Source organism: Anolis sagrei, chromosome 6, assembly GCF_037176765.1.
Source record: "Anolis sagrei isolate rAnoSag1 chromosome 6, rAnoSag1.mat, whole genome shotgun sequence".
Classification (NCBI taxonomy): domain Eukaryota; kingdom Metazoa; phylum Chordata; class Lepidosauria; order Squamata; family Dactyloidae; genus Anolis; species Anolis sagrei.
This window is the reverse complement of record NC_090026.1, coordinates 28186031-28212622: the sequence shown is the minus strand read 5'-3', so window position 1 is coordinate 28212622 and position 26592 is coordinate 28186031. Positions and strand designations below refer to the sequence as shown.

The window sequence follows — 26592 nt, the reverse complement described above, 5'->3', positions numbered from 1 at the left end:
CCAAAGGCCTTTAGACTCCTCTCTCAAAGAGTGCTAATGCCTGGCCAAACTACAACTCCCAGGGTGCATCCACACTGTTGACTTAATTCAGTTTAACACCGCTTGAGTTGCTATGGCGAATCCAAGGAGATGTCATTTTCTAAAGGCCTTTAGACTATCACCCCTCCCTCTGCCAAAGAGTGCTGATGCCTGGCCAAACTACAACTCCCAGGATCCACTGAGCCAGGGCCGTTCAAGCGGTGCTAATCTGCGTTGGCTCTGCAGTGTAGACGCGCGGCCGCCAGCGACGCCAACCCGGGGAGGCGCCGGCGACGAAGGGGAGGTTTTTCCCGGGCTGGAAAGGGAAGTGACGCCTGGCAAAGGGTTCCCGGAAGCGACTGGCTCCTGAATGCGAGGATGACCGTGTTTTCACTTTTTTGATGCAAGTTGCAGAGGAAACAGGTAAACAAGAGGAAAGGTAAACAGAGGTGGCGGGAGCAGGAAAAGGGAAGGGATCCGATCTGTGGGATCCGAGATCTTTACAGGCTGATCTCCCCCCAAAAGTGGGTATTTTATGCCCACCCCCACAATAATAATAATAATAATAATAATAATAATAATAATACAAAAACACCCGAGGAGGATCGCCATCTCCCCCTTGATTTGCAGCCTTTTGGGGATCCCAAACACTGTAGAAATAATGCAGTTTGTCCCCTCTTTGACTGCCATGGCTTAATGGGATTTGTAGTTCGCCAGAATTACAAAATCCCAGAATTCCATCGCGTTGGGACATAGCAGTTTCAAGTGTCAATCTAGTCTGGGCAAACTTGGGCCCTCTGGAAGTTTTGGACTCCAACTCCCACAATTCCTAACAGCCGGTTCCCACAATTCCTAACAGCCTACCGGCTGTTATCTGGCAGTGTGAACTAATGTAATCCGGTTTAAAGCAGAAAAACTGGAATCAGATCCTGGGATACAGGGCCTGTCTGGAAGGGCCCTGGCAGCAATTCCTACCGGCTGTTAGGAATTGTGGGAGTTGGAGTCCAAAACTTCCAGAGGGCCCAAATTTGCCCATGTTTGGTCTAAAGACAGCTTTGGAGAGGGATATGCACTTGGATGAAGCCTCTACACTCCAGGTGTTTTGGACTTCAACGCCCACAATTCCTAACAGCCGGTAGCTCCAGTGGGATTCATTCCCAGGTGATCCTCAAAGCTCGGGATGCTTGTCTGTTCTTGAGATGAAAGGCACATGTCTGTGTTTTAGATGGGTTAGGGATCAGCTGGTTTTCCCTGTAATAGGCAGTAAGAGCACCTAGAGCTTCCGAAAGCTTCCGAAGGTGAACTATAAATCCCAGCAACTACAACTCCCGAATGTCAAGATTCTATTTTCCCCAAACTCTACCAGTGTTCACATTTGGACATATTAAGTATTCATGTAGAGGTTGGTCCAGATTCATCATTGTTTGAGTCCACAGTGATCTCTGGATGTCGGTGAACTACAACTCCAAAACCAAAAGACACTGCCCACCAAATCCTTTGAGTATTTTCTGTTAGTCATAGGAGTTGTGTGTGCCAAGTTTGGTTCAATTCCATCGTTGGTAGGGTTCAGAATGCTCTTTGATTGTAGGTGAACTATAAATCTCTGCAACTACAACTCCCAAATGACAAAATCCATTTTTTTGAGTGAAGGACATACATTGGGTTGTTAGGTGTCTTGTGTCCAAATTTGGTGTCAATTCGTCCAGTGGTTTTTGAGTTCTGTTAATCTCACAAACGAACATTACATTTTTATTTATATAGATACTAGCTGTACCCGCTACACGTTGCTGTGGCCAACCTTCCCTCTTTCTCTCCTTCTTTCCCTCCTTCCTTCACTCCCTCTTTCCTTCCTTCCTTCCTTCCTTCCTTCCTTCCTTCCTTCCTGTCTTTCCTTTTCTTCTTCCTTCCTTCTCTATCTCTTTCCTTCCTTACCCCTTTTTCTTTCTCTTCTGCTGTCTCTCTTTTCTTCCTTCTCTCTTTCCTTCTTTCCTTCCCTCCCTCTTTCTCTACATCTTCCCCCCTTCTTTCGCTCCCTCTTTTCTTCCTTCTTTCCCTTTTATCTTTCCTTCTCTCCTTCCTTCTTTCTCTAACTTTCCTTCCTCCTCCCTTTTTCTTTCCCTCCCCCTTTCTCTCCTTTCTTCCTTCTCTACCTCTTTCCTTCCTTCTCTTTGCTTCCATGATTCCTTCTCCCTTTCCTTCTTTCTTTCCCTCCTTCTTCCTTTTTCTTTCTTTCTTTTTTTCCCCCCTTCCCTCCCTCTTTCTTCCCTTTTTTACTGTCATTTAGCTTTTTGGGGCTTTTTAAGTCCCTTCTGCTGTGTTTTTATGAGTGAAGGACATACATTGGGTTGTTAGGTGTCTTGTGTCCAAATTTGGTGTCAATTCGTCCAGTGGTTTTTGAGTTCTGTTAATCCCACAAACGAACATTACATTTTTATTTATATAGATTTATATGCCACCTTTCTCATCCGGGGGGAGGGGGGGCGACTCAATACATGTAGACAGAAAAAAAAATCATAATAACCAAACACCAACATATAACTTTAAATTTAAAATAATTTAATAATAATAATAATAATGAAATCTAGTATATATATCTTGTTTGCTGTGACATACTGCATTTTTGTGTCAATAATAATAATAATAACAATAATAATAATTTTATTTATAGACTGTACTATCTCCCCGAAGGGACACAGGGCAGTTTTCAACAAATATGGCAAACATTCAGCGCCAAAAGGAAAACCATACAAACAATTTACAAGACAAAGCAAATTAGACAACATAGAACAACCAGCTATAACTTAATAAACAAAATAACAAACAAAAAAATCATAAAATACAAAAACCTGATAAAATACACTAAAAATAAAAATATAAAACCAACTTCATTCGGGCTTCATTAGGAGAGATTGAACAATAGCAATGGCCTGGAGTACAAAAATAGACATAATCGGGTAGAAAAGGGCTGGTTGAGGGTTAATGCAAACAACGTGTCATAGGGCCGGGGAAGTGGATGAAGTGCTAAACAGAGTACCATCTAGCAACCTAAGGACTGGGACTAGGGACTAGTTGTTCTCAACAGCTTGCTGGATCATCCAGGTTGTCAGTTCCTTCCAAAAGGAGGACAGTGTGGGGGCTTGCCTAAAACCATTAAACACGAGACATAAAGAACATTTAAGCATTAAAAACATCCTAGTATAAGTATTGCAGTAGAGTCTCGCATATCCAACATAAACAGGCCAGCAGAACGTTGGATAAGCGAAAATGTTGGATTTTTTTTTGTTGTGTCAGGAGCGACTTGAGAAACTGCAAGTCGCTTCTGGTGTGAGAGAATTGGCCGTCTGCAAGGACGTTGCCCAGGGGACGCCCGGATGAATTGATGTTTTTATCATCCTTGTGGGAGGCTTCTCTCATGTCCCCGCATGAGGAGCTGGAGCTGATAGAGGGAGCTTATCCGCCTCTCCCTGGATTCAAACCTGCGACCTGTCGGTCTTCAGTCCTGCTGGCTCAGGAGTTTAACCCACTGCGCCACCAGGGGCTCTGGTGTTGGATAGTAAGGAGGGATTAAGGAAAGGCCTGTTAAACGTCAATTGAAGTTATGATTTTACAAATTAAGCACAAAAACATCATGTTTTACAACAAATTGACAGAAAAAGAAGTTCACTATACGGTAAAGTTATGTAGTAATTACTGTATTTACAAATTTAGCACCAAAACATTGCAATGCTTTGAAACAGCTGTAGATCCGGGCGGAAGGCAGAACGCTGGATGAGCGAACGTTGGATAAGCGAGTACTGTAAAATCACATAATCCAAAACTCATACACTGTGGTCATTCCAAGTTGTGCCGGAAGACCTAGACATTCTTACAGAGGTGTTCTCTCAAGTTAAAAAATAGCTATTTATTTATTCATTTTTTAAAAACTTTTATTGGAGTTTAATCTCATTAAATATGTTGAAGAAATTGATATCACCTATTTCTGGGATTAGTGTCCAGCCATTATATGTATAAAGCCTGATGATATAGTAGACAACAGGGTGCCATTTGTTGACATTGGCTCATCTCTCCCTTTCAGGTTGTATCCTGTACATAGTTTGCACGCCTGCTACACTGCCATGTTACTTCCTCTGCCCCATAAATCTTGTGATGTGATTGTCAACTAGCTGCGTCTCTTCCCCACGGTGGGGAGAAAGGTGAGACGGTATTTGAGGAGAATTGCCTTTCTTCTACATTTTCACCAAATTAATTGATCAAAAAGCGGAGGCGGGAGAAGCGGTGTATAAAAAAGGGGCAATGGAAAAACATGTAGGGAAGGGGTAATAGGGAGAAGGAAAAGAGAGAGCTCTGTGGGGCAAGGGAAAGGGAATGGAACTCACCTGGGTTGTCCTTTGCCACTGCGAAAGCTGGTGACGGCACTTTGGAGAGCCCCTGTTCATTGCCAATGCTTTGCTGACCTCAACAAAGATGCCCTAGTGACCTGGGGAAATGAGGGCAATCACCAGCTATAATCCCATGCTAAAACAAATAAGGCTATAGGTCTATCTGTTTGGCCACTAAAACCAGTCCCAAATTTACCATTGTGCTTATCTATTTTCACTTTGAAATTTACCAGTAGCTTCTGCGTTTCCCACCCTCGGCTTATACTCGAGTCAATATGTTTTCCCAATTTTCTGTGATAAAATGTATCTCAGCTTATATCCGTGCTGGCTTATACTCAAGTATGAACGATATTATTATTTAAAACACAACAAGGCAAGATCACTTTGCTGGCTGTTGTGTTGAATCACATGTCAGACACTTCCCAAGTGTCTAGGACTGTGTGATGTATCGGTGAATAATACATGCAGATCCCAGTAAGGTGGCCTTTTGCAGCTGGCAGATGGTAATTTTGTCAGCTCCGATTGTGTTTAAGTGCAGGCCAAGGTCTTTAGGCACTGCAGCCAGTGCCTAAAGACGATCACCACTGGGACCACCTTGACTGGCTTGTGCCAGAGTCTTTGCAGTTCGATCTTTAAATCCTCACATTGTGTCAGCTTTTCCAGTTGTTTCTCTTCAATCCTACTGTCACCTGGGATTGCAGCATCGATGATCCATACTTTGTTTTTTAACACAATTGTGAGATCAGGAGTATTGTGCTCCAGAACTCTGTCAGTCTGAATTCGGAAGTCCCAGAGTATGGTATTGGTATTGTTATTGTTGTTATTATGTTTATTTAACTATATACCTGATAGCAATAGCTGTACTACAGAATAGCTATTACAGATACTGTAATGTAAATCAAATAATATTCTTTGTGTGGTTTTATTTTAAAAACTGTTTTAAATATTATTTTCAAGATTTTTCGCGGAACACCTACAATGCTTTTCAGAACCCTAGCGTTTCCATGGAACACAGTTTGATAACGGCTGCTCTAGAAGCTACAACAAGTTTCTGTTTATTTTTGCAAGGCTTATCCAACCAGGTTATTTCATTTCATATATTTATATTGTAAGTTTTAAATTTAAAAAGCTTGCTGAAACATGATAGAATTCTTTTTTTTGTAGAGAAGGAACCTATGTGCATGCTTTTCATGTTATTTCTGTCTCTGGTATCAGATTTTCTGTTTAATGTAATGATAACAATAATAATAAAGTAAAATAATAAATGTAATAATAATAATAAATAGTGAAATAATAAATGTAATAACAATAGAGTAACATAATAAATAATAAAAATAATAAGAGTAAAATAATGTAAATGCAATAATAATAATAATTAATAGAGTAAAATAGAGTATAATAACAGCAGCAGCAGCAGCAACAACAACAGAGTAAAATGGATGACGAATCTGGATCATGTTTTTAGTGATGAGATGCTAGTGAATGGTTATCATAGTAATTGTGTATTAATTGTGTATTAGATTAGATTATTAACTGTTTATATTGGTGTTTGAATTCTGCTGTGTTCTGTGTCTTGTGAACCGCTGTGAGTCGCCTTTGGGCTGAGAACAGCGGTATAGAAGCAAAATAAATAAATAAATAAATAAATAAATAAATAATAAAATAATAAATAACCTTGACTCGAGTATAAGCAGAAGGCGGCTTTTTTGAACCTGCAGTGAGATAGAGCAATCTTCCATCAACAGACATGATGGGGGAAACCAAAGTTGTTCTGTGCCTTGTGCTACAAAGATGGAAGAAGTTTAAGAAAGCAGAGCTTTGGTGCGACATGGGGTGCATCTGTATTGCAGAATGAATGCAGTTTGTCACCACTTTAGCTGTTTATGGCTCAATGCATGGATGTTGTAATTTGCTGAGGCAAGATAACTCTTTGGCAGAGAAGGCCAAAGACCTAATAAAACTACAACTGTCATGATTCCTTAGTGTTGAGCCATGGCAGCTAAAGGGGCACCGAAATGCATCAATTCTACAGTGAAGATGCATCCACGCTGTGTTTAGTTGAATAGTCTCTCTTTGTCTTCTTGAGTCCAGGTTTAGCTATGCAATGTTGCTGTGGCTGATGCCCTGAGATGGCCAAAACAGGCACTGATGAACCTCAGGTACCATTGGGTAAGCTACTACCTACCCCGCCAACTCTCCCAATGGAATGGGCAATGGACGTTGGGATTTCAACGTTTTATTCCTGCTTCTCCCTTTTCACAAACATGTTTTCCTATCTTCCACTTTTTGTTAAAAACAGAAGATGGGGAGTCGACTTCACAGGTCAAAGATGAGCGGTCGGAGGCGAAACCGGAATCTTGCAGTATTGTGAAAATCGAGATGGTTTGCACAGATGATGGCGAGAGCTCTACGCATAGCGCTGGTGAGGAAGAGGAGGAATTGGTTTTGGGGCACAGGGTCTGTTTCTCACTATACAGCTATAGCAGTTTCATACCACTTTAACTGCCGTGGCACTACCTTATAGAACAGGCATGGACAAACTTTGGCCCTCCAGGTGTTTTGGACTTAACTCCTACCAGCAGTTAGGAATTGTGGGAGTTGAAGTCCAAAACACCTGGAGCGCTGAAGTTTACCCATGTCTGTTATAGAATGTTTAGGTTTGTTGAGTCATGAAATATTTTTTTTTTGTTAGAGAACATTATTTCCTTTCCAATCTTCAAATTCTAGATTCCATATGATATCGTCGTGATAGTTAAAAGGTTTTGTTGTTGCGTGCCTTTGTTTTTAGTTATTGTGACCATAAGGCAAACCTATCATGGATCAGAAGATTTGTTGTTGTTGCAGTCAATGTACCACCTTTTTCCAGATTGAGGACTCAAAGCAGCTTTCTACAGTTTCAAAACTGCATAGTTAAACATTCACAGCACAGGGTGTGGTGTTGTATATATTTTAGATGGGTATTAAATATATATATATAACAGTTATGGTAACTGTTTTGATTTTGAATGGTGTGATTTTAAGAATTGTTTTTAAATTGTGTTGTGTCCAGAGGAGGGCGACTAAAATGATCAAGGGTCTGGAGAACAAGCCCTATGAGGAGCGGCTTAAGGAACTGGGCATGTTTAGCCTGAAGAAGAGAAGGCTGAGAGGAGATATGATAGCCATGTATAAATATGTGAGAGGAAGCCACAGGGAGGAGGGAGCAAGCTTGTTTTCTGCTTCCCTGGAGACTAGGATGCGGAACAATGGCTTCAAACTACAAGAAAGGAGATTCCATCTGAATGTGAGGAAGAACTTCCTGACTGTGAGAGCCGTTCAGCAGTGGAACTCTCTGCCCCGGAGTGTGGTGGAGGCTCTTTGGAGCTTTTAAACAGAGGCTGGATGGCCATCTATCAGGGGTGATTTGAATGCAATATTCCTGCTTCTTGGCAGGGGGTTGGACTGGGTGGCCCATGAGGTCTCTTCCAACTCTATGATTCTATGTTAATGAGTGGGTTTTAGTACAAATGTTATTGTATTATTGATGTTGTAATTTTATGTTTATGTTCAAATGTCATTGTATGTTTTATGTTTAATATGGTTAGGTTTTTAATTTATAGTTATATGTCTTGGTTTTCACATGTTTGTATGGCATTGAATTTTGCCATTATTATATTGGAAACTTCTTTGAGTCCCTTCAGGTATATAAATGCAGTAAATAAATAAATGAATAAATGGTGTTTGGTTTAATTCTATTTTAATGTTTACGGACTTTAGATTTTATATCATATATTACATTGCTTGCTGCTTTGGGGGCTCTGCTAAGAGAAAAAGCAAAAATACAAACAATAATTAGAATTACAATATAAAAATATAAAACCAATTAAAAACATGTACAATAAAAACACAACAAAAATAATAAATATACAACTCAGCACATGGCTGTATGTGGGATTTGTATAATCAGTTCTCAAAGGTTGAAACAATAAGATACAGGGAAGAATAGTGAGAAGGCTGCTGGTCTAGGCCCTTGTTATGATTTCTTATGTTTGTTAGCCATTCTTATGATCCATAGACATTTTGAGCAAATATGTTGACCTGAGGTGTTGTCTTAGGTACATGCACATTGATGTGGATTGGCACCACTTTAACTACCATGGCTCAATGCGATGGAATCATGAGAGTTGTAGTTTTACAAGGTTTTTAGCCATCTATGCCGGAGAGTGTTTGTGCCTCATCAAAGTACGAATGCCAAGATTGCATAGCATTGACCCATGCCAGTTAAAGTGGTAGTGCACTGCATTAATTCTGCAATGTCGATGCACCCTTAATGATCTTTCTTCTGCCCCTTTCCTTTCTCTATCTGCAGCGGAAGAGCCAACCCGCAAGCGCAAAAAGGGCCCGGCCCCCAAGATGTTGGGCGACGAGGTGTGCAGCGTTTGTGGGGACAAGGCCTCGGGGTTCCACTACAACGTCCTGAGCTGCGAGGGCTGCAAAGGGTTTTTCCGACGTAGCATCATCAAGGGAGCACAATACACATGCAAGGGCAGTGGGCAATGCAACATGGACTTGTACATGCGTCGGAAGTGCCAGGAGTGCCGCTTGAAAAAATGCCGGCAAGCGGGCATGCGGGAAGAATGTGAGTAACAGTAAGAGGCAAGAGCTGGGACCTCGTGTGTGTGTGTGTATATATATCTTTGTGGGGGTGGGGAGGGGGGAGATGTTAGAGATAACAACCTTCTCAAGCCTCCTCTATTTGACGTTTGCCTGTGTCATTTTATTTCCTGAAGGGTATGCCTTATTTGATTTGGAGTTTCCTTAGCTCTATATGCTTGAGGCAGTGGGAGGGGCTGCAGATCACATGACTGTTTAGTATGCAATTTAAACATGATGACAGTTGAGCCTTGAGTCAGCTTGAGTACAGAAGTCTGTTTTTCAGTCAGATGTCAGTGTAGGAAGTTAGAAAGCTGTTGATGCTTGAGTTCCTTTGAAAGTAGACTCTTATGAAAGAAATCTGTACAGAGCAATATAGTTTTGAAGAGACTGATAAAGCTATCAATTAAAGATACAAACTGAAATGTTTTAAAGTTTAAACTGGCAAGAAATGTACCTATATATTTAAATACATGAAGTTATGAGTAAAACAAACATGTTATTTTAAAGAAGTTTACTTCAGTCTTTGTCTGCTGAGAGCATTGAATAGAAAAAATGTACCCAGTGGCCATCCATTACTCGACAAACTAAAGGAACACCTCCATCACTCTGCTACTCAATATATTATGATCCTAATATTACTAATAATATTACATTATAGTAGTATAGTACAATATAGTAATATATAATACTAATATTGTGCTATACTAATAATTATAATATATTGTATGTACATATAATATTGATCATAATATTGTAATACAATATAATACCATTTATTATATTTATATAATTTAATTACACAATATAATATATAATAATTTATAAATATATAAATAAATATTTATAGATTTATAGATTTTGTTTGCTGGGTACTAATCTTGTTATGTTTCTAATAATTTTTATTATATATTTTATATGACATGTAATATTATTAATAATATTTCAGTATAGTGGTAAAGTACAATATGGGGCCCCCCGGTGGCGCAGTGGGTTAAAGCACTGAGCTGCTGAGCTTGTTGATCAAAAGGTTGCAGGTTCAATTCCGGGGAGCGGCGTGAGCTTCTGCTGTCAGCCCTAGCTTCTGCCAACCTAGCAGTTTGAAAACATGCAAATGTGAGTAGATCAATAGGTACCGCTCCGGTGGGAAGGTAACAGCGCTCCATTCAGTCATGCCGGCCACATGACCTTGGAGGTGTCTACGGACAACGCTGGCTCTTCGGCTTAGAAATGGAGGTGAGCACCACATCCCAGAGTCAGACATGACTGGACTTAATGTCAGGGGACTACCTTTACCTTTACTACAATATAGTAAAATATAATACTCATATTGTGCTATGCTAATAATTATAATATATTGTATGTACATAAATTGTAAGCCGTTCAGAGTCCCCTTCGGAGTGAGAAGGGTGGGATATAAATGTCATAAATAACATGTAAGAATGTGGTTTTGCTGTGCAGGTGATTACATAGGAAATCCTGGAATCAGTTTGAGACCCAGATGGTTATTATACAAACCACAGAGCACTGATGCGCATTAAGTCCTTTCTTTTGCACGATTTTGTAGGAGCTTGTTATCTGCCCATGACAGTTTGGTTCTAGCTTTGAACTGCATTAAATGGTCAGTGTAGATGAGGTCATTAAGAGACACTGGGAAAGAAAGGGAAACTGTTTTTGGCAGAGCAAGGGACTGATGACTTGGGTGGTGCCCCACAGATCTCACATAAGTTGACCAGTTCAGGATTGCCCCACAATCGCTCCTGTTCATGTCAAGCCATATGCATTAAGTAGCAGTTGCTAGCCTTCTTGAGTAGCGAAAATAAGGAACATTTAGAGTGCATTTAAGGTAAAGTAAAGGTTTCTCCTTGACATTAAGTCTAGCCGTGTCCAACACTGGGGGGTAGTGCTCATGTTCATTTTTAAGCCGAAGAGCCGACATTGTCCATAGACACTTCCAAGGTCATGTGGCCAGTATGACTGCATAGAGCACTGTTACCTTCCCACCAGAGTGGTACCTATTGATCTACTCATATTTGTATGTTTTCGACCTGTTAGGTTGGCTAACAATGGGGGCTCACCCCACTTCCTAGATTCGAACCGCCATTTTAACAAGTCTGCATCTCTCTAGGCGTCCTATCGGAAGAGCAGATTCGCAAGAAGATCCGGAAGCAACAGGAGGGTGAAGGGGCCTCAGGCGGAGAGGGGGGTGCGGGAGAGGTCCTGCGAGTGCCCCCTCTGCCCTGCGACCCTGCCTTGCCCCAGCCTGAGCCAGATCCCCTCACCCCCCAGCAAGAGGACATGATCCAGCAGCTTGTGGCAGCACAACAGCAATGCAACAAGAGGAGCTTTAGCGACCAGCCGAAAGTCACGGTAAATGTATACACGTTAATGTCGGGAGAAAAGGAGATTGTACCTGATAAAAGATATCTCAGGGCTTTGATCTGCAAACCTGGTTTGTGTCTCCCTGTCTTCTGAAACCTTCAGAAATACCTAATCTATTCAAAACCTGTTCCTTGCACGAAACTAATATGGCTTATTTTTGTGACTGCCACAAACTATATTGAATTGGTTGAGACTCCTGAGATATTCATTGAAAAACTATAGCGAAATGTGCTGCAGGAAGTCCTGCAAAAACAAAATAAAATGTTTTTACACTAGAATCAATTAGGAGATGACATTTATAACTCAGGAATAAATATCATGTTACATAGCTTATTATAAACTTGGACATCTTTTATTCTATCCCGGCACCTCTTGCACTTCCCATCGTACATCAGCCCTGGCCAATGGGCAGTGACCCCAATAGCCGAGAGGCCCGTCAGCAGCGCTTTGCCCACTTCACGGAGCTGGCGATCATCTCCGTGCAGGAGATTGTGGACTTTGCCAAGCAGGTGCCCGGCTTCCTGCACCTGTCCCGGGAAGATCAGATTGCGCTCCTCAAGGCCTCGACCATTGAGGTAAGCAAAAGTAGGATGGACTTTCTTCTGTTTTCTCCCAGCTTGTAATTTAAGAATGTACAATCTGAAGCTGAGCATATGTGATAACACTCTGTCCTGGAACTGGCAGCACTTCGAGGGGAAATTGGCCATATAATCACATTGGAGGACATAGAGATTCTAGAGAGAACATATTGATCAAATCTGAATAATCAGGTTCACGAAAGTTACACTCACAAATTGTGGAGGGCCGAGAGTACAGTATGGATATGAAACAGAAAGAAAAGAAGGAAATCTGTTCACTCAGGTGTGCCTGGATCATACCACTTCAGGTAGCAGATGTGGACTTTTAAGATTGAACTTGTACAGACAGACAAAACTTGTGCTTTAAGAAAACAAGGCTGCAGCCCAGTTTTGAAAGCTAAATATCTGGTGCAGTGACCTTTCTTATAGCAGAGCAAACAATGTTGTTGCTTGAATGTGAAGTAATTTGGCACAGTTTTACCAACTCACCAAGAACTAAGCCTTGTTCTAAAATTCTAAGAGCGAAATGGGAGTTATGAATTGGAGATATTGTATACTCAAGTATAAGCCGAGTTTTTCAGCCCTTTTTTAATCTGAAAAGTTCCCCTCGGCTTATACTCAAGTCAAGGTTATTTATTATTTTACTCTGTTGTTGTTGTTGTTGTTGTTATTTTACATGTATTATTTTACTCTATTTATTATTATTATTACATTGACATTATTTTACGCTATTATTTTTATTACATTTATTATTTTACTCTATTTATTATTCTTACGTTTATTATTTTACTCTATTATTGTTATTATGACATTTATTAGATTACTCTATTTATTACTATTATTACATAATTTTTCTTTTATTATTACATTTAATATTCTACTCTATTTATTATTACATGTATTATTTTACTTTATTTTTACTGTTATTACATTTCCATTATTTTACTCTTATTATTATTACATTTATTATTTTACTCTATTATTATTGGAAGGATACCTAAGCACATTTACATTGCAGAAAGCTAGAATAATGGTTTCATCAGAGTTGGACAGTCTTATCTTCAATTACAGTTTTATGTAAATATTCAAAAACATTTGACCTACTTATGCCTCAATTAATGTAATTTTATTGGTATCTATTTTTATTTTGAAATGTACCAGGAGCTGCTGCATTTCCCACTCTTGGCTTATACTCATGTCAATACGTTTTCCTAGTTTTTTGTGGTAAAATTAGGTGCCTCGGCTTATATTCCTGTTGGCTTATACTCGAGTATATACAGTACGTATTGTTGCTGTTACTGTGCTCAGTATTGCATCCGACAACCACATTGGATACCCATTTGGAGAAAGATGTAAGGTCATTTTTGTTAGAAAGAATGAGCATTCCCCCTCCATTTCCCTCCTTAGCTTTGGATGGAGAGTGTTTCCGTCAAAAATCAGATTATAAATCCTTTCTCCTGTACAAAACTGCACCATACACCGGAGTTGGACTTTTCCACATTTTCACACCCATCTGTTTCTACAGATCATGCTATTGGAGACGGCACGGCGGTATAACCACGAGACCCAGTGCATTACGTTTCTTAAAGACTTCACCTACAGCAAGGATGACTTTCACCGCGCGGGTGAGCTGGAAAAGGAAAGATGGGGATATGGAGGGAGAAGAGGAGAAGGGTAATTGGGGAATGGAAAGATCCACTTCCAGAAAGTTCTTCTTGATCTGTTATGCTGGAAAAAGGTTATAAAGAATCAAGAAGGAAAACCAAAAGTACTTTTTTGAGATATTATTCATGAACATCTGCATATCTCTAATTTCACCAAAAAATACACCTTGCTCTTGCTTTAGACCAGCATTTCTCAACCTGGGGTTCGGGACCCCATGAGGGGGTTAGAGAGGGGTCACCAAAGACCATCAGGAAACACATATTTCTGATGGTCTTAGGAACCCCTTTGGCAGAGAAGACTGAAGATCTCTCCGACTGTCCTTCTCTTCCTTTTTGGAAACAGACGATGAATCCTCTCACCAAAAGCCCTCTTCCTGCTGTGATTGGCCAGCCTCTCAGCCAAGGGGAGGGTTGTTTCTGAGACCCCAAGTGGGGAGGGGAAAGCAGGCGTACTTGATGCATGACAGTGTGGTACGCATGTGTGGGCGAAGGAGAGAATGCGAAGCTGGAGGGAGGCTCATGCCAGTGAGTGCCTTCAAGGCATGGGGGTTCTGTGTGGGAAGTTTGGCCCAGTTCTATTGTTGGTGGGATTCAGAATGCTCTTTGATTGTAGTTGAACTATAAATCCCAGCAACTACAACTCCCAAATGTCAAGGTCTATTTTCCCTGAACTCCGCCAGTGTTCACATTTGGGCATATTGAGGATTTGTGCCAAGTTTGGTCAAGATCTAATGTTGTTTGAGTTCACAGTGCTCTTTGGATGTAGCTGAACTACAACTCCAAAACTCAAGGTCAATGCCCACCAAACCCTTCCAGTGTTTTCTGTTGGTCATGGGAGTTCTGTGTGCCAAGTTTGGTTCAGTTCCATCATTGGTGGAGTTCAGAAAGCCCTTTGATTGTAGGTTAACTATCAATCCCAGCAACTACAACTCCAAAATGTCAAACTCTATTTTCCCCAAACTCTGCTAGTGTTCACATTTGGGTGTATTGGGTATTTGTGCCAAATTTGGTCCGGTGACTGAAAATACATCCTGCATATCAGATATTTACATTATGATTCATAACAGTAGCAAAATTACAGTTATGAAGTAGCAACGAAAATAATGTTATGTTTGAGGGTCACCACAACATGAGGAACTGTATTAACGGTTCACAGCATTAGGAATGTTGAGAAACACTGGTTTAGACTAAGGTCATATGACATGTCCTGGATTTACTGTGGCATTTTTAAACTGTTTCTTATTTGGAGCAGTTATCTGTGCTCAAAAAAGAAGTTCCATTCTTTATTTCTTTGATTTATATCTCGACTTTCTCCCACAATGGGACCCTCTGAAGTTCCCTTTCCCACCCACCACCTATATATATATATATATAGAGAGAGAGAGAGAGAGAGAGAGAGAGATCCCATTTTAAAATGTACTTTCTTTTTACTTTGACAAAGGCTGTGAATAAGAACATGAGCTCAACATTTTAAAAAAGTGCAAGGTCATATGATCAAAACTTCATATGCTTGTCATACACCTAGTTCAATGACTCCTACTTGATAGCAAAATGTCAAGGCAGGCCAGCACCCAGCATGTCTCAACAGGATTTTTCCACCTGAAATAATCTCTCGCCAGCGCTTTTTTTGCAAGGAAGTCAGCAAAGTCTGGGGTAGAGTATTGCTGATTCCAGGCATTATTTGTTGTATAATGAAGTTCCTAACTAAATATCTTACAGCAATATTTGGAGAAACTTAACACACTGTTAAAAAAGGCAAAATAGTCCTTACCTGCAGGCTTATAGCAGAGACAGGAATTAAGTATTAATTCGTATGTCATTAAATAGTAACTGACACTGTTGCCTATTATTGGTTAGCTGGATAGGACAATATATGGAAGGCCACATAATTTCCACCACTGCATTAAAGGAAAGGGAGCTGGTGGGGGAAAGGAAAATAGAAGAACTCAGGCTCAGATGTTCAGTATTATGAGATTCCCTGGCTGATTGAATGGGAAGGAATAGAAAGAAATGTTTTGGTTTGATGTGTAGTCGAAGGCTTTCCTGGCCGGAATCACAGAGTTGCTATGAGTTTTCCAGCCCGTGTGGCCATGTTCCAGAAGCATTCTCCTGACGTTTCTCCCACATCCATGGCAGGCATCCTCAGAGGTTGAGGAGTCTGTTGGAAACTAGGCAAGTGAGGTTGATATATCTATGGAATATCCAGAGTGGGAGAAAGAACTCTTGTCTGCTTGAGGCAAGTGCAAATTTTGCAGTTGGCCCCCTTGTTTAGCATTTAATGGCTTTGAAGCTCCAAGGCCTGGCTGCTTCCTGCCTGGTAAACCTGGGATGGCAGAAGTGCCACTTTCAGATATGGAATCCATCCAGAATTTTCTTGGTAGAACCTGTCTTTGAAAGTACGTTTGGGTTTTTCGGGCTGTATGGCCATGTTCTAGAAGTATTCTCTCCTGACATTTCGCCTGCATCTATGGCGGGCATCCTCAGAGGTTCTGAGGTCTCACTCAGGGCCCTTCCAGACAGGCCCTGTAATCCCAAGATCTGACCCCTGGTTTTCTGTTTATCCCAGATTACCTGGCAGTGTGGACTCATATAATCCAGTTTAAAGCAGAAAACCTGGAATCAGATTCTGGGATATAGGGCCTGTGTGGAAGGGCCCTCAGGCGCCTTCCACATAGCTGAGTAAAATCCCACATTTTCTACTTTGAACTGGAATATATGGCAGTGTACAGCCATGTAGCCAAGGGGGGGGGGGGGGGTTCAGGGGGGTTCAGCCCCCCCCCCCCCGAAATTTTCATGGTGGTTCGTGAAAAGGCCTTAATGGTGCATTATTTAAACTGTTATGTTTATTCATATCATGATCTGATCACCATACTCAATATATCCCATATGCATGGGGGTATTGGGGTAATGATACAAAAGGTTTGTTAGGCTAGACCCTCTTTCACTCAGACTCAGCCCCCCCGAAACTCAGCCCCCCCCCCCCGAAACCCCCCCTGAAAAAAAAATCAGCCCCCCCCCCCCTCCCCCCCGAAATGAAATCCTGGCTACGGGCTGGCAGTGTAGATTCAGATAAGCCAGTTGAAAGCAGATATTGTGGCATTTTCTGCCTTGATATTCTGGGCTATAGGGCTGTGTTGAAGGGCCCACAGACTCTTTGGCTCTTCCTTGCCACATTTGTTAATACGCACTTGCCACTCATGGCCCTTGGCGCTCCCCATAGCTTGGAAAGCCCATTCTTCTGAACTCCAGTTCCCAGCATCCCCAATTACTTAGTTCTCCATGCTGCAGTATGAAAAAGTAAAGTCCCCAAGCTTCCTGGTCTTGTTTCTTGAAGAAAGTGTGAACATGAAACTTACTTCGTTTTGTTTTTTTGGTTTCTGGTTGGAGTCCCAATTAGTTTCTAGGAAAGGTTGGGTGTACTAGTTGCCAGCTGCTTTCTGGGCACAGATGAAGGAGTGGGTGTTTGGCTTGGACCCAGAGTACATAAGGCAGAATTGGGGCAAAGATAGATCTAGCTTTGCTGATAGAATTTCTGAGTGATATGTAGTGTGTTCTCAAAGATTTATGATTCTCATTTTTCAGCTCTAGCAGGAATGGTTAAATAGTTGCCATGGGTGTTGGGGTAGAAGAATGGTTGCCTCTGGACAATTTTTAGGCTAAGAATTTTTGGAGTCCTACTAATATGATTCTTAAGTGCTTCTTCATTTGCATCAGACTCTGATTTTTGCATTTCAATAAAGAAAGCAGTAGCTCCTGCAAACTTGATATCTTCCCAGCCCTCATACATAGGACTTCCTTTTTTTCCCCTTTATTTTTTATTAATTATTTGACACAATCTCATTTATAATCAGAAAATATACATTCAGAAATAATGAAACATGTCTAGATCTGTATGCAGATAGCAACTTGTACAAAATAATATAACATACTTTACCATTCACTCGAGTTTAAGACATTTTCAAAGGAAAATCCATGTAAACTATTCCTAACTAGAACTGTTTCCATCTAGATAACAGCAATAGTGTCATCAGCTCCTTCTCTCCATATCAAATGCAAAAAATAAAAAAAAATAAAAAATCCCAATGTATTTTTTTGGGGGGGGGGGATTCCTTACAAGGCAAGAAATATATCTTAAATATATCTTCATAATCAAGAGAGTTTGAGAGTATGTCAAAATACATCCTGGTAACACATCAATTTAAAAAAAAACATAATAATGGGAGCAGGCAACAAAGTACTCTCTTATGACTAGAGCTTTCTGACTATTTTACATACACAGGCATGGACAACTGCAAAAACTCAATTTGCATAAATTGAAAGATATATAGGACTTTCATACAACTTGACCTCTCCCCCACATTCTGTTGAGAAATTTCTCTTCTATGCAAACAAGGCCAATACATTCTACAGGTGGAGGATTTTGCTTACCTTAAGTAAAGGTAAAGGTTTTCCCTTGACATTAAGTCTAGGTGTGTCTGACTCTGGGGGGTGGTGCTCATCTCCATTTCCAAGCCGAAGAGCCTGCATTGTCCATAGACACCTCCAAGGTCATGTGGCCAGCATGACTGCATGGAGCGCCATTACCTTTCAGCTGGAGAGATATCTATTGATCTACTCATATTTGCATGTTTTCGAACTGGTAGTTTGGCAGAAGCTGGGGCTAACAGCGGGAGCTCATCCCGCTCCCCGGATTCAAACTGCTGACCTTTTGTTCAGCAGCTCAGCGGTTTAACCCGCTGCTGCACCAGGGGCTCCTTTATTACTCTAATTTACACTATTCATCATAAATATTTTCCTCTCTCACTTGTGCTGTGGTATTTCTATACAAAATTATAATTAATCATAGTAATTGCTTATCAATAGACGAAAAGGAGTCCCCAATGTCACAATGGGTTAAACCCTTGTGCGAGGACATGAGAGAACCCTCCCACAAGGATGGGAAAACATCAAAAACATCCGGGCATCCCCTGGGCAATGTCCTTGCAGACAACCAATTCTCTCACACCAGAAGCGACTTGCAGTTTCTCAAATTGCTCCTCTGTCAGCTCCAGCTCCCCATGTGGGGACATGAGAGAACTCACCCACGAGGATAGTAAAACATCAAAAGCACCAGGGCATCCCCTAGGCAATGTGCTTGCAGACAGCCAGTTTTCTCACACCAGAAGCAACTTGCAGTTTCTCAAGTTGCTCCTGACACAAAAAATTAAAGAAGACAAAAATAAGAGTTTGGCCCATAATCTTTCTAAATCGTCACTAAAGGATGTTTAACTCAACACCCTGCTTTTCCAGAAGGTTATTATCAAAGAATCCCTTATAAGGATCGTGGAGAAGGTTCTGTTGAAGCTTTAACTCATATCCTTTTTCCGGGTATCTTTTACAAAGATGAGAGATTGAGACTAATTATACTTCCTCTACGTAAATTCCCAGGTAGATCTCTGAACTGATACTTGGCTATTTGCTAGGAGATTCTGACAAAACCTAACAGAAGTGGTTGCAAAATTTTCTTTCTCTTCTACTAAGACCCATAAGACAATGACACATTCTCATGTGTAACAACTGGATTTGTCTTATGACTGTATGTCATAAGGCTCCTTCTAGGCTGCCATATAAAATCCAGGTTATCTGCTTTGAACTGGATTATATGGCAGTGTAGACTCACTCTACACTGCCATATAATCCAATTCAAAGCAGATAATGTGTACTCTCTGATTTGATAATTTGGATTATAGGTCAGTGTAGAAGGGACCTAACTTTCTGGGTTGTTCTTACATTTTTAATCAACACTTACATGTTTTATATCATTTTTGAGTTGACAGGATATTAGAAATTATCTACATTTTATGAAGAACTGCCAAAAATACTTACCTCTATATGATTTTGTAATAATTAATCTATCTAGTAAATGGTATTAGATATTTCAAATGGTATGATAGTAAATATTTTTAACGTGTTTTGTTGTTTTGCTGTTTGCAATATAAATGTTAGGCCCCCTGGCAGCGCAGCGGGTTAAACCGCTGAGCTGCTGAACTTGCTGACTGAAAGGTCGGCGGTTCGAATCCAGGAGCGGCGTGAGCTCCCACTGTTAGCCCCAGCTCCTGCCAATCTAGCACTTCGAAAACGTGCAAATGTGAGCAGATCAATAGGTACCACTTCGGCAGGAAATGCCAGCCACATGACGTAGGACGTGTCTACGGACAATGCTGGCACTTCAGTTTAGAAATAGAGATGAGCAGCACCCCCCAGAATCGGACACAACTAGACCTAATGTCAGGGGAAACCTTTACCTTTACCCAATATAAATGTTATGTGTCGCCTAATGGTCTGTTGACTATAGTAAAGTCTATTGTTGTTGGGGTATTGTGTGGTTTCTGGACTGTTTGGCTGTGTTCTAGCAGCATTTTCTCCTGACATTTTGCCTACATATGTGGGCAGGTATACAGCCTGGAAACCACACAACATCCCAGTAATTCCAGCCGTGAAAACCTTTGATAATTTATTGTTCTTCTTATCTCAGGACTTCATCTATACTGCCATGTAATCCAGTTTCTGAATCCAGATTATCTCCACACGGCAGCAATTTGAGAAAGCGCTAAAACCTTGGCTCTTTCAACAACAACAACAACAACAACAACAACAACAAAACTTTATTTATACTGCTCTACCTCCCCGAGGGGATTCAGAGCAGTTTCAAAGTAACATCATCAATACATACAAAGTAAACAACATAAACATAAAATTAAGCCAATATAAGTATAAAAATCACAATAGCACATATATATTTAAAATAATCCTGCCTGTTCAAAGCGATTTAAAAGGCCGGGCCAAGGCTAGTGCAATTTGTAGGAGGCCTGGGAAATTAGGTGCAATGCTATAGCAAGCAACAACAATAGGTTCAAGAGGCCTTTGATAATGTTTAAGATAGCAGCCAGCCTACTATCCTTTCATATCATGGATTTTTTAAACCAAACGTTGCCATATTTTGACTCTATAGCTCTTGCTAATTTTATATGTCTGGTTTTAAATGTATTATTGGTTTTGATGTCGATATATTGAATTTTATGTGTTGCGTGGCACCATTGTGTGCTATTTCTAAGTCATCCCAATCACTGTGGGAGATGGTGGTGGAAGTATAAATAAAACATCATCATCATCATTTGCTTTGAACTGAGCAATATGGCAGTGTAGACTCATATCATCTAGTTCAAAGCAGATAATCTGGATTCTGAAACTGGATTACATGGCAGCGTGGATCCAGCCTCAGTCAACAAGTGAAATCCCTCTGTTCTCTTTTGTTGATGCTCTGGCCTTCATTCCTTTTCTCCAAAATTAGGTCTGCAGGTGGAGTTCATCAACCCCATCTTTGAGTTTTCCCGGGCCATGCGACAACTCCAGCTGGATGACGCTGAGTACGCCCTCCTCATTGCGATCAACATCTTCTCCGCAGACCGGCCCAATGTGCAGGATCATGGCCTGGTGGAGGCTCTGCAACAGCCCTACATAGAGGCCCTGAGTTCCTACATCCGCCTCCATCGCCCACAGGTGCCTAGGTTGGAAGGGAGGCCGGGGACACTAAGCGTGGGTAGTCCGGGTGTGGGTATATGTGTGAGGAGGTGAAATAAAAGGGTTGGGATGTCAAATTCATTTTCATTCATTTCCACATCAGCTTCATGGTCGCTTCATGGTTGCCTTCAAAGAGCTGCTGAACCCTTAAGCAGAGAAACTATAATTTTTTGACATAGTAGTTGGCGCTTGATAGTTTTTGAAGTTTGGGTTCCCAGATGTTATTGAACAACTCCCATCCATTTGATTATCAGTCATGTGGGCTGTGGATAATAGGAATGGCAACCCAACACCACTAGTGGCTCTGAGGTTGGGGAAAGGTTAAAGGACTTTTCAAAGTCAGGCATCATACCTTGAAGCCTTGTATCTAAATTCAAAGTCCACTATCCTCACTAAACAGAACAAACAGCAGCCTTCCAGGTGTACCTGTATCACAACTCTAGTCATGATGTCTAATGAGGAGGAATGCAGGAGTTGTAGTCCAGCATCTGGAGGGTCACATAAAATGACATGGTAGGCTAAATTTGGCCCGCGAGCTTGGCCCATGTGAAGAAATAAGGCAGAAAGACTGAGTTGGGGAGTTACTTTACTGAACAACTCCCAGAATTCCCATAGACAGCATGTGTTCATTTGGGGATTCTAATAATAATAATAATAATAATAATAATAATAATAATAATAGTATTTTATTTCTTACCTGCTTACCTGCTTCTCCTCGTGACTCCAAAGTTGTAAGCTCTGATTGTGTCACATCATTTCATCTCAGTTACATAAGAAGCAGCATGTTTTTAAAAGAACAAGAAATTAACTATTCAAATTGCTGCTTGTTTGACAAGACTTACCCGTTACATACTCGAGTATAAGCCGACCCAAATATAAGCTGAGACACCTAATTTTACCACAAAAAACCTGGGAAAACATATTGAATCGAGTATAAGACAAGGGTTTGAAATGCAGCCGCAACTCTGATTAAACCATTATTCTAACCTTCTTCAATGTAAATGTGCTTACGTATCCTTCCAATAATAATAAAGAGAATAAAATAATAAATGTAATAATAATAGAGTAAAATAATGGAAATGTAATAATAACAGTAATAATAAAGTAAAATAATAAATGTAATAATAATAATTAGAGTAAAATAATGGAAATGTAATAACAATAATAAATAAAATAAAGAAATAAATGTAATAATAATAAATAGAGTAAAATAATGAATATAATAAATAGAGTAAAATAATAAATGTAATAATAACAATAATAAATAGAGTTAAATAATAAATGTAATAAAAATAATAATAACAGAGTAAAACAATAAATAACCTTGACTTGAGTATAAGCCAAGGAGGGCTTTTTCAGACAAAAAGGGCTGAACAATTCTGCTTATACTCGATTATATACAGTAGTTTCTAGAATTTTTGCACATGTATTTGTGTTCAGGTATGAGAGCCCATGTAGTGGTTTGAGTATTGGACTACAACGCTGGAGGCTTTGGAGTGCCCCACAGCATCAAGCCATGGAAGTTAAAGTGGTGTCAAACAGCATTAAGTCATAGAATGTAGACCCTAACCCTAACCCCAATATCACTGTTCCCTGTGATCATTAGGGCCACTTACATGCCTCTCACAGCATCCCTTAAAATCACCTGGCCTGTGGTGGGATGTTTGGAATTGTAAAATGAATCTCCCGTGAGTAACGTTGTCCCCTCCTTCCCAATCATTTCTCCAGGACCACCTGATGTTCCCTCGCATGCTGATGAAGCTGGTGAGCTTGAGAACCCTGAGCAGCGTGCACTCTGAGCAGGTCTTTGCTTTGCGCCTTCAGGACAAGAAACTTCCCCCGCTTCTCTCCGAGATCTGGGATGTACATGAGTAGACGTTCCTGGGGCTGACGTGGGGCTGTGTATGCATGTCAGAATGCAGAGTTTCCCTCGCAGGGGCCTTTCGTCTGACCCTAGCTGACAAATTTGGCTCCCTGCTAGGGACTCTTATGTGGGCCTCGGCACAAAACTGGGCAACGGATGGACTCTGATCCCGCCAGAGGAACTACATTGATTGAGCACTTTCCCCCTCCTTCCCTCTCTCCCTCCCTCCCCTGCCGCACTTATCTTTTCTCCACAACTCCCTTCGCTGCTTCTGATTTTGGAGAAGCTGGAGGCATCAGTCACAGTTGTGCTTTGGGTGGCATTTGGGGGGAGATCGTCTCCCTCAAAGACTTTATTCTGCCACCAGCCCTTCTTCAACAGCTCTGCCCCATGTGGCATTCCAGCTTGAAAGCACCCACATGTGCCAGCACCCCCATAAAAAAGGGGAGAAGAGTATTACAATGCAAAAGATGAGGGAGAGGGTTGCCATATGCCTGGTGTGTGTGGGGCAGACGCTCAGAGGAAAAAGATAAATATTAAATTCAGTCTTGACAAACCCAAGTGTCTGGTCTGATTGCATGAAAGGTGTGCATGGAGATTAACCATCCATTGGCCATGCTACTAGTGGTGAGTTTCTTTTTGGAAAGGCACAACCTTTTAGAAAATCATAGCCTTTTGGAAAACCAGAATCTCCATAACCTTTTGGAGAAAAATTGCATTCACAACCATTTGAAGATCATAACCTTTTGGAAAAGGATGATCTTCCAGAGAAGAGTCAAAAAACTCATTTGAGTAAAATCTTCTCCTCAGTGGTATATATCCACATGTACTTACACAAGGCAATATGGCTATTCAGTTGTTAGACTGATAACCTAGTTGTCTCTAATCTGTTAGAAACAGAGATTGTGCCAATGCACAAAATATGGCACTTCTTCAGATGTGTTCTTTTCTATGCCCAAAAACATCTACTCTCCCATAAAATATCTTGTTTCTATATCGTGCTCTCAAGGGACATAAATAAAGTAGAAAAATAAAGTTAAATATAAAAAGAAAATAAATATAAAAATAAAAATAAAGTACCGGAAGTCCCTTTTCCCTTCCGAAGCTTTTTTGTTACGACTCAGGAAGTGAGTCGGAAATAGTAATAATAATAATAGTAATAATAATTATTATTATTATTTATTTATACCCCGCCACCATCTCCCAAAGGGGACTCGGAGCGGCTTCCATGAAGCCAAGCCCAACAACACATCAATAAAAACAAAAATTATTCAGCTTTTCCCCACTTCTGGTCCCTGGCCTCAGCTCAAGCCAGAGAAGCCAGTTTTAAATGAGAGAAGGAAGGATTTTCCTCTGCTTGTTTCCCCCCACTTCTGGAGTAAAACCACTACTTTCAAAGTAAAGACCATCCCATGAAACAGGAAATAACACTTTCAAACCATTAACAAAAAGATTCAGAAGTCTTGGAAGTTTTGAAAAAAAAAACATTCTGTGAAAATTGGAATTGACTTTAGAATCGAACCACCAGCACCCCTACATCCGAAACGAATTTTGAACTTTTTTTTTTGGATCAACCAAGCCTAATATAAACCCCACTTGCCTAGTTTCCATCAGACTTCACAAGCTCTGAGGATGCCTGCCATAGATGTGGGCAAAACGTCAGGAGAGAATGCTTCTAGAACATGGCCACACAGTCTGGAAAACTCACAGCAACCCAAAGTAGACTTCGCTAAAAATAACATATCTGATTTACTCACAACCTTCATGTATTCAGCATACAGGTACATAACTTGTCAATCCAGTTACAGATAGGTTTGAAGTAGTTACTCTGGGCGGATAACACAGGGCATCTTTTTTACAATCAACAGTCCAAAGTCTCATGGCGTCTCTGTGTTCTCTAAAATGGAGTCTGAGATCTGAGCAGTCCCAGATCTGATCATGTAGTCTGCAGCCCCTCCCACAACCTCAACAAACATGGAGTAAAGGGAAAGCTGCATACCAAAACATGCATATACAATTCAGTCCCAGATCTGATCATGTAGTCTGCAGCCCCTCCCACAACCTCAACAAACATGGAGTAAAGGGAAAGCTGCATACCAAAACATGCATATACAATTCAGTCCCAGATCTGATCATGTAGTCTGCAGCCCCTCCCACAACCTCAACAAACATGGAGTAAAGGGAAAGCTGCATACCAAAACATGCATATACAATTCAGTCCCAGATCTGATCATGTAGTCTGCAGCCACTCCCACAACCTCAACAAACATGGAGTAAAGGGAAAGCTGCATACCAAAACATGCATATACAATTCAGTCCCAGATCTGATCATGTAGTCTGCAGCCCCTCCCACAACCTCAACAAACATGGAGTAAAGGGAAAGCTGCATACCAAAACATGCATATACAATTCAGTCCCAGATCTGATCATGTAGTCTGCAGCCCCTCCCACAACCTCAACAAACATGGAGTAAAGGGAAAGCTGCATACCAAAACATGCATATACAATTCAATCCCAGATCTGATCATGTAGTCTGCAGCCCCTCCCACAACCTCAACAAACATGGAGTAAAGGGAAAGCTGCATACCAAAACATGCATATACAATTCAGTCCCAGATCTGATCATGTAGTCTGCAGCCACTCCCACAACCTCAACAAACATGGAGTAAAGGGAAAGCTGCATACCAAAACATGCATATACAATTCAGTCCCAGATCTGATCATGTAGTCTGCAGCCCCTCCCACAACCTCAACAAACATGGAGTAAAGGGAAAGCTGCATACCAAAACATGCATATACAATTCAGTCCCAGATCTGATCATGTAGTCTGCAGCCACTCCCACAACCTCAACAAACATGGAGTAAAGGGAAAGCTGCATACCAAAACATACATATACAATACGGTAAGCAAACAGAATCATATACAAAACAAATTACTATTGGAGGCTTGAAAAAGGTTGCTATTTCCAACATTTCTAGAGGTTGTAGGCCATCATAATATGTTTTCTAATCTCTGGTTAAAAAGGAACCAAGTTCTCTGGAACACTGCTCCTTAAACTGTGGGTCCTGACCTCAAATGGGATCCCCTTAGCTCTATGTTAGGGTCATGAAAAAAATTGGCAACAGTAAAAGCTTTCTGAATGCCACCCGTTTACACAGATCCGTTAGCAACAGCATGCAGTGTTTACAGTGGACTTTGCAACAGATGCTTCAGCTATACTTCATATAAATGAAAATCAGCCTGTTTAGCAAGTCTCACAAATGGTGATTATCAGTAAATGTTTGATTTTCATACTATATATATATATATATATATATATAGGACCATGTAAAAATTTATTGGGTGGAAAGGGTGGGTCATGAGTGGAAAAAGTTGAAGAAACCTTGGATTAGAGCAGTGGTTCTCAACCTTTTTTTGACCAGGGACCACTTTGATCAGGGACTACTCTCCAACATTAGTACCAAAAGGGTTACGAATCAGTTTTTGGTCAACTTTAGATTTGGTTTGGTTATTT

The 26592-nt window shown here is 40.7% G+C and overlaps 1 protein-coding gene across 1 annotated transcript; it reads left to right on the top strand.

Annotated features, from left to right (window-relative positions):
* The first annotated feature begins 318 nt into the window (after positions 1–318).
* On the top strand, positions 319–23633 carry NR1H2 (nuclear receptor subfamily 1 group H member 2). The gene is made up of 10 exons (XM_067469978.1): positions 319–441; positions 4094–4211; positions 6489–6566; positions 6697–6819; positions 8746–9015; positions 11158–11399; positions 11807–11986; positions 13515–13614; positions 20984–21192; positions 22942–23633. The coding sequence occupies exons 3-10, from the start codon at positions 6527–6529 to the stop codon at positions 23086–23088; spliced, it is 1311 nt and encodes a 436-aa protein (XP_067326079.1). The 5' UTR covers positions 319–441; positions 4094–4211; positions 6489–6526; the 3' UTR covers positions 23089–23633.
* The last annotated feature ends 2959 nt before the right edge of the window (positions 23634–26592 follow it).

What these genes read in the sequence shown, in the direction of transcription:
- NR1H2 (XM_067469978.1), top strand. Translation starts at nt 6,527, where the DNA reads ATGGCCAAAACAGGCACTGATGAACCTCAGGTACCATTGG. An exon ending in TGAACCTCAGGTACCATTGG is followed by an intron (nt 6,567 to 6,696) that starts GTAAGCTACTAC and finishes TGTTAAAAACAG; the next exon opens with AAGATGGGGAGTCGACTTCA. An exon ending in AGCGGGCATGCGGGAAGAAT is followed by an intron (nt 9,016 to 11,157) that starts GTGAGTAACAGT and finishes GCATCTCTCTAG; the next exon opens with GCGTCCTATCGGAAGAGCAG.